The 12,299-nt window shown below is 47.8% G+C and overlaps 1 protein-coding gene across 1 annotated transcript in view; it reads left to right on the forward strand.

Annotated features, from left to right (window-relative positions):
- arhgap45b (Rho GTPase activating protein 45b) overlaps nt 1–11,622 on the forward strand; it is a gene marked incomplete at its 5' end in the record, with an annotated part of 24,535 nt that extends 12,913 nt beyond the window's left edge. Inside the window, 14 exons of the mRNA XM_080833999.1 lie at nt 319–399; nt 500–667; nt 950–1,087; nt 2,035–2,225; nt 3,322–3,446; nt 4,071–4,169; nt 4,273–4,368; nt 4,597–4,760; nt 5,304–5,492; nt 5,867–6,004; nt 6,245–6,483; nt 6,714–6,951; nt 10,529–10,625; nt 10,879–11,622. Of these exons, the coding sequence (XP_080690125.1) occupies nt 319–399; nt 500–667; nt 950–1,087; nt 2,035–2,225; nt 3,322–3,446; nt 4,071–4,169; nt 4,273–4,368; nt 4,597–4,760; nt 5,304–5,492; nt 5,867–6,004; nt 6,245–6,483; nt 6,714–6,951; nt 10,529–10,625; nt 10,879–11,342 (2,427 nt within the window). The 3' untranslated portion in view covers nt 11,343–11,622. The remainder of the gene's footprint in view (nt 1–318; nt 400–499; nt 668–949; nt 1,088–2,034; nt 2,226–3,321; nt 3,447–4,070; nt 4,170–4,272; nt 4,369–4,596; nt 4,761–5,303; nt 5,493–5,866; nt 6,005–6,244; nt 6,484–6,713; nt 6,952–10,528; nt 10,626–10,878) is intronic.
- Between the last annotated feature and the right edge of the window lie 677 nt (nt 11,623–12,299).

The following is a 12,299-nucleotide window of genomic DNA, read 5'->3' on the forward strand; positions in this document are numbered from 1 at the left end:
CTCCTCTCCTCTCCTCTCCTCTCCTCTCCTCTTCTCTCCTCTCCTCCCTCTCCTCTCTAAAACCTTCATCCAGGTAGCTCCTCTCTAGCCACGGTCACGTCACGTTCGTCCCTCTCAGGGTGTCTAAGGGTGGCGCAGAGGGACCAGGGGTTTAATTGTGGATGCTGATTGGATGGAGCAGGGGTTTAATTCTGTACTGATTGGAGGGACCAGGGGTTAATTGTGGATGCTGATTGCACTTTCATTGAATTCCTCTCTTCTCTTCTCTTCTCTTCTCTTCTCTTCTCTTCTCTTCTCTTTCCTCTCCTCTCCTCATAGCCTCTGGTTCAGCGCAAGCTTGAGCATGAGAAGAAGCGGAAAGAGCTCAAAGACAGCTGGAGCCGAGCCAAGAGGAAACTGGTAGGCATGGCTGCCCCTCTCATTGTGTGAACTAGGTGGAATCAAAAGGTAATTATATTATATTATATTACAGTGTGTGTGAGCTCGTGTTTTTGGACAGATGGATTGCGAGACCAACTTGCGCAAGGCCAAGCAGAACTTCATGACTCGCTGTGAGGAGTACGACAAGGCCAAAGCAGCCGCCAGCCGAGCGGAGGAGGAGGGAAGCAGCTCCACGGCCAAGACCGTGGACAAGAAGAAGCGTCTGGAGGAGGAGGCCCGGATGAAGGTCAGTTAGCCCTCGTCTGCTCGTCTGCTCTGTGCTCGTCTGCTCTGTGCTCGTCTGCTCTGGCCTGACCGTATCCTTCAGTTAGCCCTTGGCTGTTCTGGCCTGACCGTATCCTTCAGTTAGCCCTCGTCTGCTCTGTTCTCGTCTGCTCTGTGCTGACCGTATCCTTCAGTTAGCCCTCGGCTGCTCTGGCCTGACCGTATCCTTCAGTTAGCCCTCGAAGGCTGCCTACAGGCTGTGTATCGCAGACGCCATGACTATGTTCTTCTCTCCCTCTGTCAGGCGGAGGAAACGGAGGCTGCCTACAGGCTGTGTATCGCAGACGCCATGACTAACCACCAGGAGCTGGAGGACATGAAGGTCACCGTGCTCAGGCAGATACAGGAGCTCATCAAGCAGAGCGACCAGACGCTGCGATCCGTGAGTCGGCCAGAGGACTGATGTTCATTCAGTGGGGTTTTCATATGCACCACAACTCCTCTGTGTGTGTGTGTGTGTGTGTGTGTGTGTGTGTGTGTGTGTGTGTGTGTGTGTGTGTCCGTCCTCTACCTGAGTGTTTCCTTGATGGCTGTTCATGCAGTGGGTTTTTATATGCACCAGAATGACTTGGCAGGTTCAGTACATTCTTCTCACGATTGAGAGTGGTGCCAATGTTTACATTCCTGACAGTATTGGACAGGGACTATGTTGTGCACCACTAGTCAACACAGCGGTTCTATCGCAGTCATGCATGAGAACGCCACAGCGCAGCTGATTAATGAGTGAACACTGAGGTCATCTGAGGTCATTTGATTTGACTGAGGTGAATTGTTCTTGGAGACCTGGAAGCTCAGGAGAGAGAAATGCACTGTTGTGGTCATATTATTATAATAATAATACAATAATAATAATAATGATGATAATAATATTGGCGTGTATTTGAGCTGAATGAGTTGATATGTGGGTCTAGCATGGATGTGTTTATAGAAACAACAGTGCATGGGCCAAACCCAACCGACCTGAATGGAAACAACAGCAAGACCAAATGTGTGTGTGTGTGTGTGTGTGTGTGTGTGTGTGTGTGTGTGTCTGTGTGTCTGTTTGTCTGTGTCCTCTACCTGTCCTCATCCAGTGGCTGAGGTTGACAGAACTGTGTGTTTGTGTGTGTGTGTGTGTGTGTCCTCTACCTGTCCTCATCCAGTGGCTGAGGTTGACTGAACTGTGTGTGTTTGTGTGTGTGTGTGTCCTCTACCTGTCCTCATCCAGTGGCTGAGGTTGACAGAACTCTGTGTGTGTGTGTGTCCTCTACCTGGCTGAGATTGACTGAACTATGTGACTCTGCACTGCACTCTGCTAACCCTCTCTAAACTCTCCGTCGCCCCCCTCAGGTGACCATTACGTACTACTCCAACATGCACATGCAGACGGTGGCCCTGCCCGTGCACTACCAGACGCTGTGTGAGAACAGCAAGCTGTACGAGCCCGCGCACCAGTACGCCACGCACGTCAAAGAGCTGCAGATGCCAGCCCAGACGGAGGCCAGCTACATCTTTGAGCCCTACTCCGAGACCTGCGTCCTGTAGGTTACTGATCTCACATGCACACATGCTCACATGCTCATAAACCTGCGTCCTGTAGGTTCATCACTGATCTCATAGACTAGAGACCTACGTCCTGTAGGTTCATCACTGATCTCATAGACTATAGACCTGCATCCTGAAGGTTCATCACGGTCTGATCACACACGCTCCTAGACCTGCATCCTTTAGGTTCATCACTGATCTCACACGCCCATAGACTAGAGACCTCGTCCTGTAGGTTACTGATCTCACATACACACACGCTCATAGACCTGCATCCTGTAGGTTACTGATCTCACATACACACACGCTCATAGACCTGCATCCTGTAGGTTACTGATCTCACATACACACACGCTCATAGACCTGCATCCTGTAGGTTACTGATCTCACACACACACACGCTCATAGACCTGCATCCTGTAGGTTACTGATCTCACACACACACACGCTCATAGACCTGCATCCTGTAGGTTACTGATCTCACATACACACACGCTCATAGACCTGCATCCTGTAGGTTACTGATCTCACATACACACACGCTCATAGACCTGCATCCTGTAGGTTACTGATCTCACATACACACACGCTTATAGACTAGAGACCTGCATCCTGTAGGTTACTGATCTCACATGCTCACATGCACACAGACCTGCATTCTGTAGGTTACTGATCACACATGCACACATGCTCACAGACTAGAGACCTGCATCCTGTAGGTTCATCACACATACACACATGCTCACAGACTAGAGGCCTGCAGCCTGTAGGTTCCACACGGTCAAATCACACACACTCACATGCTCACAGACTAGAAACACATTTCATGGACCAGAGAGTGGAATGAGACCAGAGAGTGGAATGTACTGGAACAAAAAGATAATTCTGATCTCTTGGGTTATAATTGGGGAGTGTCGGATTGTCTATCCATCGACAGATGTCATTGTTTGAAGACAACTATCTGTAATGGAACCTTGGGTCACCCAACTCTACCGATAGTTAATATAATTGAAGAGAAGCGAGGTCCTTCATGATTGGTTAAGAGAAGCGGGGTCCTTCATGATTGGTTAAGAGAGTAAATGTGTCTCCCAGGCAACAGACCAGGCCACGGAATGATAGTTTCCCCTCTGAGGGCCCAAGCGCCGCTGACACCCCAGACCCCGCTGATGGAGCCCCCACTGATGGAGCCCCCACCCTGAAGGGGGAACACAAGAGGGGTGAGTCAGCAGCTCCTGTACCCGTCTCCTGTACCCGTCTCATGTACCCGTCTCCTGTACCCGTCTCCTGTACCCGTCTCCTGTACCCGTCTCCTGTACCCGTCTCCTGTACCCGTCTCATGTACCCGTCTCCTGTACGCGTCACCTGTACCCGTCACCTGTACCCGTCACCTGTACCCATCACCTGTACTCGTCTCCTGTACCCATCACCTGTACCTGTCTCCTGTACCCATCACCTGTACCCGTCTCCTGTACCCGTCTCCTGTACCCGTCTCATGTACGCGTCACCTGTACCCGTCACCTGTACCCATCACCTGTACTCGTCTCCTGTACCTGTCTCCTGTACCCATCACCTGTACCTGTCTCCTGTACCCGTCACCTGTACCCGTCTCCTGTAGTTTGGCTTCCGTGAACTTCTCCTGTAGTTTGGCTTCCATGAACTTATCCTGTAGTTTGGCCTCCATGAACTTCTCCTGTAGTTTGGCCTCCATGAACTTCTCCTGTAGTTTGGCTTCCATGACCTTCTCCTGTAGTTTGGCCTCATGAACTTCTCCTATGGTTGTGGTGAGGAGCATGAAGGCAGCTAAATTACTAAATGAAGATCTTGTTTGTGTCCTGTTCCAGCCCGTGGCCATCTCAGCCATAAGTCCTGGGGCTCAACAGTGAGTGACACGGACAGTGTGGGTGCATGCAGTGGGCTGGGATCTCCTACAACCAGCACAGGTCATACAGGCCATCAGTAACCTACGCCATCTCTCGTGTTTTTCATCTGACTAGTTTACTGAAGCATTCAATTTCAGGACATAAACAAATGCATCTCTTGTAGGAGACATCAGTAAAATAGCCAGGACCTCCTCCACGGGAACCATGTCATCAAACGAGGATCTGGACGAGAAAGAAGTGTCCACGTTTGAATCACCTAGTGAGACCGCATTTATGTTCATTGAGATAATATGCTAACACTGAATGCACTACAAATACTACTACGAATATATGCTAACGCTGGATGCACTACAAATATATGCTAACGCTGGATGCACTACAAATACTACTACGAATATATGCTAACACTGGATGCACTACAAATACTGTTATAAATGCTCTGTTTTCATCTTGGTCATTTTTCAACTTCATTAAAATGATTTTCCAGACTTGAACGGGATAGAGCCAGAGATCGCGGTGCCCACGGGACCGTTCCGTAACATCGGCCTATCCAAAGCGGCTCAGTCTCACAAGCTGCGCAAGCTACGCGCCCCGGCCAAGTGTCGGGAGTGTGACAGCTACGTGTACTTCCAGGGGGCGGAGTGTGAGGAGGTGAGTTTACTTCCAGGGGTCGAGTGTGAGGAGGTGAGTGTGAGGAGGTGAGTTTACTCCTAGGGGGACGAGTGTGAGGAGGTGAGTGTGAGGAGGTGAGTTTACTTCCAGGGGGCCGAGTGTGAGGAGGTGAGTGTAAGGAGGTGAGTGTGGGGAGGTGAGTGTGGGGAGGTGTGTGTGGGGAGGTGTGTGTGAGGAGGTGAGTGTGAGGAGGTGAGTTTCCCTCTCACAGATTAAAGGGAAAGTCCAGGTTCACAGTGTTGACCTCATTTTGTTTGGTCTCGTTCATTTTACTCACTTCTGCACTTCCTGATCCTTTTTTTTCTTTTTTTTAAAAACAAGGACAGACTTAATCCCCATCACAGCTGTTTTGTGTGTTAGTATTTATTTCTTCTGGTTTCATCTGTTTGTTTTTTTGGTTGGAACACTGATGTAGCACCAAATAATAATGTTGATCCTTAGTTTAGCAGTAGTTCAGAGAAATGATGAGTAGTTTCTAATCCCACATCGCCACCACCACCACCGTCGTGTGTGTGTGTGCAGTGTTACCTGGCGTGCCATAAGAGGTGCCTGGAGACCATGACCATCCAGTGCGGCCACAAGAAGCTCCACGGACGCCTGCAGCTCTTCGGGAGGGACTTCACCCAGGTGTCAGGAGGCAGCACTGACGGGATCCCCTTCATCGTGAAGAAGTGCGTTTGTGAGATCGAGAGGAGGGCACTGCGGACGAAGGTCAGGGCATTTACATTGCTTCTGTAAATATGGCCAGTGGGGGGGTTTGGAGGGCTAAGTGGTTGAGTTCAGATACTAACTACAGAACTGTTTTAATTTGAAGTGTTTTTACGGTTTAAGCTGTTTGCATTTGAACTGTTACAGTATTGAAGGTTTGGGAATAGGGTCTTAGCATGCATTGGCTGATTGCTTTGTCTTGGATACACAACACCAGTTAACAGAATTAAATGTAGTCACTTTCAAAAAGCGAATACAGTGTACCGTTGCATTGGATACACATCAGCAGTTAACAGAATTCAATGTAGTCACTTTGAAAAGGCGAATACAGTGTACTGTTGCATTGTGACCCTGACCCACCCCCTCTCTCTCTATAGGGGATCTACCGGGTGAACGGAGTGAAGACGAGGGTGGAGAAGCTGTGCCAGGCCTTTGAGAACGGCAAAGAGCTGGTGGAGCTGTCCCAGTCCTCCCCTCACGACATCAGCAATGTGCTCAAGCTCTACCTGAGACAGGTGCCACTCAAATCAACCTTTATCTACATCATCAGTTCAACTAGACATCCCAAAGACGTCGCACTTATCATGCACACGTTGCAATCTTGCGCTCTCGTTATGAACACACATTTTATTAGTGCGCGTGATAATCGAGGCCAATCTACTAACCGAGTCCTCATATGGGTAGTGTTGTGCTTCTTGTAATAGGCTCCCCCTGATGGTGGTTGTGTGTAAGAGCGGGTAACCTTGTGTCCCCAGCTGCCTGAGCCCATAATGCCCTTCCACCTGTACAACCACCTGATGGGTCTGGCCAAGGAGAGCCTGCATCCCGAGAGCGCCGAGGGGGTGGAGCCTGGGAAGGGGGCGGAGCTGAAGGACCTGGGCGCGGATACGCATCCTGAGGTCTTGACCGTGGTGGAGAAGGTCAAGCAGCTGCTGTCTGAAATCCCCAAAGGACATCACACCACCCTGCGCTACATCGTGCGTCACCTGCACAGGTGGGCCATGTGATGTGATGCCTTGATGACATGCTAGTCGTGTCTTGTTTCCTCTTAAATGAGTTTACTGCCTGAGTTTTTAAAGTTGTTTAGTTAAGATGTATCTCTCTCTCTCTCTCTCTCTCTCTCTCCCCTCATGCTTCCCTCCAATCTCCCTCTCCCCCCTCTCTCTCTCTCTCTCTCTCTCTCTCTCTGTCTCCTCTCTCTCTCTCCAATCTCCCTCTTTGCAGGATTGCAGAGTTGGAGCCAGATAATAAGATGAGCCCCAGTAATCTGGGCATCGTCTTCGGGCCGTCCCTGATGCGGCCGCGCCCCACGGGTGCCACGGTGTCCCTCTCCTCGCTGGTGGACTACCCCTACCAGGCCCGTGTCGTTGAGACGCTCATCGTCTTCTACCTGCACATCTTCCCCTCCGACTCCACACGCTGCAGCTCCACCAGCCTGTTACAGACGCCCTCAATACAGCAGGTGTGTGTGTGTCTGTCTGTGTGTGTGTGTGTTTGTGAGTGTGTGAGTCATTGAGACAAAATTGATTGCCAATTAGCCTAATTGCATGAAGATGGGTATAATATTGGACCTATGGCCTATTTCTACCTGCATCATGGCTGATCCACATGGAAAAGAGTGTCCTATGGAAAAATCTGATTGTGACTTCACAAAGGTGGAATAGGATGCACAAAGATCTGGGACCAACTAAAGAGCAGTGGAGACACAGTTGCAGCAGTAATCAGGAGGTATAGAGACACAGCAGTCATGAGGAGGTGTAGAGACACAGATGCAGCAGTAATCAGGAGGTATGGAGACACAGTTGCAGCAGTAATCAGGAGGTATAGAGACACAGTTGCAGCAGTAATCAGGAGGTATGGAGACACAGGTGCAGCAGTAATCAGGAGGTATGGAGACACAGTTGCAGCAGTAATCAGGAGGTATAGAGACACAGTTGCAGCAGTAATCAGGAGGTATGGAGACACAGGTGCAGCAGTAATCAGGAGGTATGGAGACACAGTTGCAGCAGTAATCAGGAGGTATGGAGACTTAGGTGCAGCAGTAATCAGGAGGTATGGAGACACAGTTGCAGCAGTAATCAGGAGGTGTAGAGACACAGTTGCAGCAGGAGGTGTAGAGACACAGTTGCAGCAGTAATCAGGAGGTATAGAGACACAGTTGCAGCAGTAAGCAGGAGGTATAGAGACACAGTTGCAGCAGTAATCAGGAGGTATAGAGACACAGTTGCAGCAGTAATCAGGAGGTATAGAGACACAGCAGTAATCAGGAGGTATAGAGACACAGTTGCAGCAGTAATCAGGAGGTATGGAGACACAGGTGCAGCAGTAATCAGGAGGTATGGAGACACAGTTGCAGCAGTAATCAGGAGGTATGGAGACACAGGTGCAGCAGTAATCAGGAGGTGTAGAGACACAGTTGCAGCAGTAATCAGGAGGTGTAGAGACACAGTTGCAGCAGTAATCAGGAGGTATAGAGACACAGTTGCAGCAGTAATCAGGAGGTGTAGAGACACAGTTGCAGCAGTAATCAGGAGGTGTAGAGACACAGTTGCAGCAGTAATCAGGAGGTATAGAGACACAGTTGCAGCAGTAATCAGGAGGTATGGAGACACAGTTGCAGCAGTAATCAGGAGGTGTAGAGACACAGTTGCAGCAGGAGGTGTAGAGACACAGTTGCAGCAGTAATCAGGAGGTATAGAGACACAGTTGCAGCAGTAAGCAGGAGGTATAGAGACACAGTTGCAGCAGTAATCAGGAGGTATAGAGACACAGTTGCAGCAGTCATCAGGAGGTGTAGAGACACAGTTGCAGCAGTCATCAGGAGGTGTAGAGACACAGTTGCAGCAGTAATCAGGAGGTGTAGAGACACAGTTGCAGCAGTAATCAGGAGGTGTAGAGACACAGTTGCAGCAGTAATCAGGAGGTATAGAGACACAGTTGCAGCAGTAATCAGGAGGTATAGAGACACAGTTGCAGCAGTCATCAGGAGGTGTAGAGACACAGTTGCAGCAGTAATCAGGAGGTGTAGAGACACAGTTGCAGCAGTAATCAGGAGGTGTAGAGACACAGTTGCAGCAGTAATCAGGAGGTATAGAGACACAGCAGTCATCAGGAGGTATAGAGACACAGTTGCAGCAGTAATCAGGAGGTATAGAGACACAGTTGCAGCAGTAATCAGGAGGTGTAGAGACACAGATGCAGCAGTAATCAGGAGGTATAGAGACACAGTTGCAGCAGTAATCAGGAGGTATGGAGACACAGTTGCAGCAGTAATCAGGAGGTGTAGAGACACAGTTGCAGCAGTAATCAGGAGGTATAGAGACACAGTTGCAGCAGTAATCAGGAGGTGTAGACACAGTTGCAGCAGTAATCAGGAGGTGTAGAGACACAGTTGCAGCAGTAATCAGGAGGTGTTGAGACACAGTTGCAGCAGTAATCAGGAGGTATAGAGACACAGTTGCAGCAGTAATCAGGAGGTATAGAGACACAGTTGCAGCAGTAATCAGGGGGTGTAGAGACACAGTTGCAGCAGTAATCAGGAGGTATAGAGACACAGTTGCAGCAGTAATCAGGAGGTATAGAGACACAGTTGCTGCAGTAATCAGGTGGTATAGAGACACAGTTGCAGCAGGAGGTATAGAGACACAGTTGCAGCAGTAATCAGGAGGTGTAGAGACACAGTTGCAGCAGTAATCAGGAGGTATAGAGAGACAGATGCAGCAGTCATCAGGAGGTATAGAACAAGCCAGAGTAGCCGTCCTCCACTCCCACACTTCAGCTCTGAGAAACAGACGGGCAGAAGTGCTTCAGACTTGGCACAGGGTTTATCAGTGGACATCTTAGTTTCTGTGATTCAGACCGTGCCAAGGGCATTGCATTAGGTCAACCACTCTGGACTATGTCCAAGAAAAAACCCTTGCTTGCTCTTCAGCTCAAAACTGCTAGATTAAACTAAACTTACTTAACTAACTTAAACTGCTAGATTAAACTTTGCCTAAGGGCATGGAAGGAAGCCTAATGAGTATTTGGAGGAACAATCTTTGTTCAGATGAGATCAAGATCAATTTGTGCAGCTCAGATCAGATCAGATCCAGAGAGTTTAGTATGAACCTGGCCAGGACTTGCACAGTGAAGGGACAGTCCTAACAGTGAAGCACGGAGGTGGGAGTGTGACGGTATGGGGTTGCATATGGGAGTGCAAAAGGTGTTGGGAAGAGTTAATTTATAGATGAATATCCCATAATAATCTCCAGAAGTTTGGCAGATGAGGAATATTCCAGCATAACGACCCAAAGCACACGATCACAGAAGAGTTTCTACAGAAGGAAACATATGACCTTGCCAAGAGTGTTGCCTTTTGAATCCAATAGAACACATTTAGGGTATTTCAAGGAAAGGGTAGGGTACTACAAGCAGGTGTGTGTGTGTGTGTGTGTGTGTGTGTGTGTGTGTGGGTATTTCAAGGAAAGGGTAGGGTACTATAAGCAGGTGTGTGTGTGTGTGTGTGGGTATTTCAGAGAAAGGGTAGGGTACTACAAGCCTTTCAGCAAAGAGCAGCTGGAAATGACCTGTCTCTGAAGAGCCGGAACAACCCTAGTCTGAGTCTGTCGTCAAAAATAAAGGTGGACATTGGTGGGCTTTGATTGATATTGGAAAACATTTATTATTTGAATCCCTGTAATAAGAGGTGTCCAGACTTTTGCTACATTGAGTTCCCATTTTGGTGCCTGAATTTATAATATAGTAAATCTAAACTGTTCATTTTTAATCTTCCGTAAGGACAAATACCCTACTGTTCGAATAAGGAAGTAATGCAATTACTGTGAAGTGATTCATTTGACCTTTAAGTGGTCTTACACAGTGATGTACTATAGTATGTAGTGTACTATACATTGCCATTATAGCCATTGTAGATCTACTGACATGTCTTCGAAGCCTGTGTAATCATGTATACCCTCTTTGAGAGCGCAACACTAGCTTATCTATGGATCCATTAAAGAGAATACTGACTCTTGCCTCTGCTGCCCCCTGCTGTTCAGGAGTGCTGTGTGCCTCCAGATGACCCAGGGGAGACTGATGGAGATGCAGAGTGCAGTGATGAACAAGTGGACAAGGTCGAGGTGCAAGTGGACGAAGGTATGGTCTTTAGGAAAATGTATTTATTTAAGTCATCCCTCTTAAAGCACTTTGAATTGCAACTCTTGTACGAAATGTGCTATATAAATAAAGTCTTACTTTACTTACTCTTTGACAACCAAATCCTTCTCGCAAAAATGTGATTGTGGAATCGTCGGAGTGCAATAGTACAATGTTGTGTATTTATGATGAGGCCAAATGACTTCCCCTTGCATCAGTATTCCCCCCCACTGTATGAACACTGTTGTTGCAGGAAGTCCTCCTGGAACGTCTGAATCAGTGGAGCAGAGCCTGGACTCTGACACGGAACCAGAAACGGACAACACGGTTGTAGAGGCTGAGCCCTCCCCAGGCAGCCATGTTCAGCAGGACCACGGGAGCAGCGTTGAGGAGGAGGAGGAGGAGGAGGAAGAGGAGGGCCAGCCAGAGGGCAGCGGAGAAGGGGAGCTGAGCCCCGTGCCGGTGGGAGAAGGGGAGCTGACGGAGCCCCTGAGTGTGCCTGATGGAGACCCGCCGGCACCCCCCGACACCGAGCCCCCCGAGCTGGACAGCCCGGATGCAGGACAGGGAGCCTCCACCGCAGCTCTCAACACCAATCAGTCCAATAATTGTCTGCTTGCGATTGAGCCTCCTGTTTCGCCCTTCCCACGGTTTCGGGGACGCAAACTGAGTGTTTACAGAGATCAAGATCAAGACACAGAGCCAGAATTTATTTGAAGCAGCCCTACATAGAAGTATTCGTTTTAAAGTTTTTAAAGTTGCTACCATGAGTTTGTTTGTTGTCCTTATTAAGTATATTGTCATGCATTGAAAAACACAATAGTGAAATAATTCCTCAAGCTTTCAACTTGAACTGGATATTCTGGGGGAAGGTATCCTTGTATTACGTTTTTCATTAACCTGGTAGGCTTATTCCAAATCGCAGTGTGTGAGCAAATGCTTAGTGTATTCATTTTATCCGTACAATTACATATTTTTACAGCTCCTTTTGAAACATTTCAGCACTAAAGCAAAAAATATGTTGGGTGATCCCAGTACTTTGTATTGTAAAAATTGTTTTTACGTGTGTTTTTGTATGTGGTGTCGTGCTGGTCTTTTAATTAATAAAGTGAAATATACACATGAATATATCGGCCTCATTATGTGCCTCGTTGTATTCTATACGTTGTATTCAATATGTTGTATTCTATATGTTGTATTCTGTATTCTATATGTCATCATCACCCATGTCTGAGCATTATTCGAAACTTTACTATTGTTGAAAGTCAGTCATTGGAACTGCCACATTAATATTCCTGTATATCATATAACCTGCTCAGTCAGTATTCCAGCAGAAGCGTGAACACACCTGTGGCTGGCTGAACCAACGGAAACGATGGCTTTGAGGAAGAAGGCTAAGAGGGTATGAAGATGAAGATGAAGGTGTGAATGTAACAATTTAATCTGGTCCTGATACACTTGTACAGCTGTTCAAGTTCAAGTATTTATTTGTCAGATACACAGAAAAACAGTCAGACTGGGCATTGAAATTCTTAGGACAAGACACCGCACAACAACCTACCATAGCATAACACAAAATAACATAACATAAGTACTCTGAACATAAATTACACATATAATAAACATATAATAAATATACAATACCATCTGCTAAACATATAATACACATAGTAA

The sequence above is a fragment of the Sprattus sprattus genome (genome assembly GCF_963457725.1).
Source record: "Sprattus sprattus genome assembly, chromosome: 3".
In the NCBI taxonomy this organism is placed as follows: domain Eukaryota; kingdom Metazoa; phylum Chordata; class Actinopteri; order Clupeiformes; family Clupeidae; genus Sprattus; species Sprattus sprattus.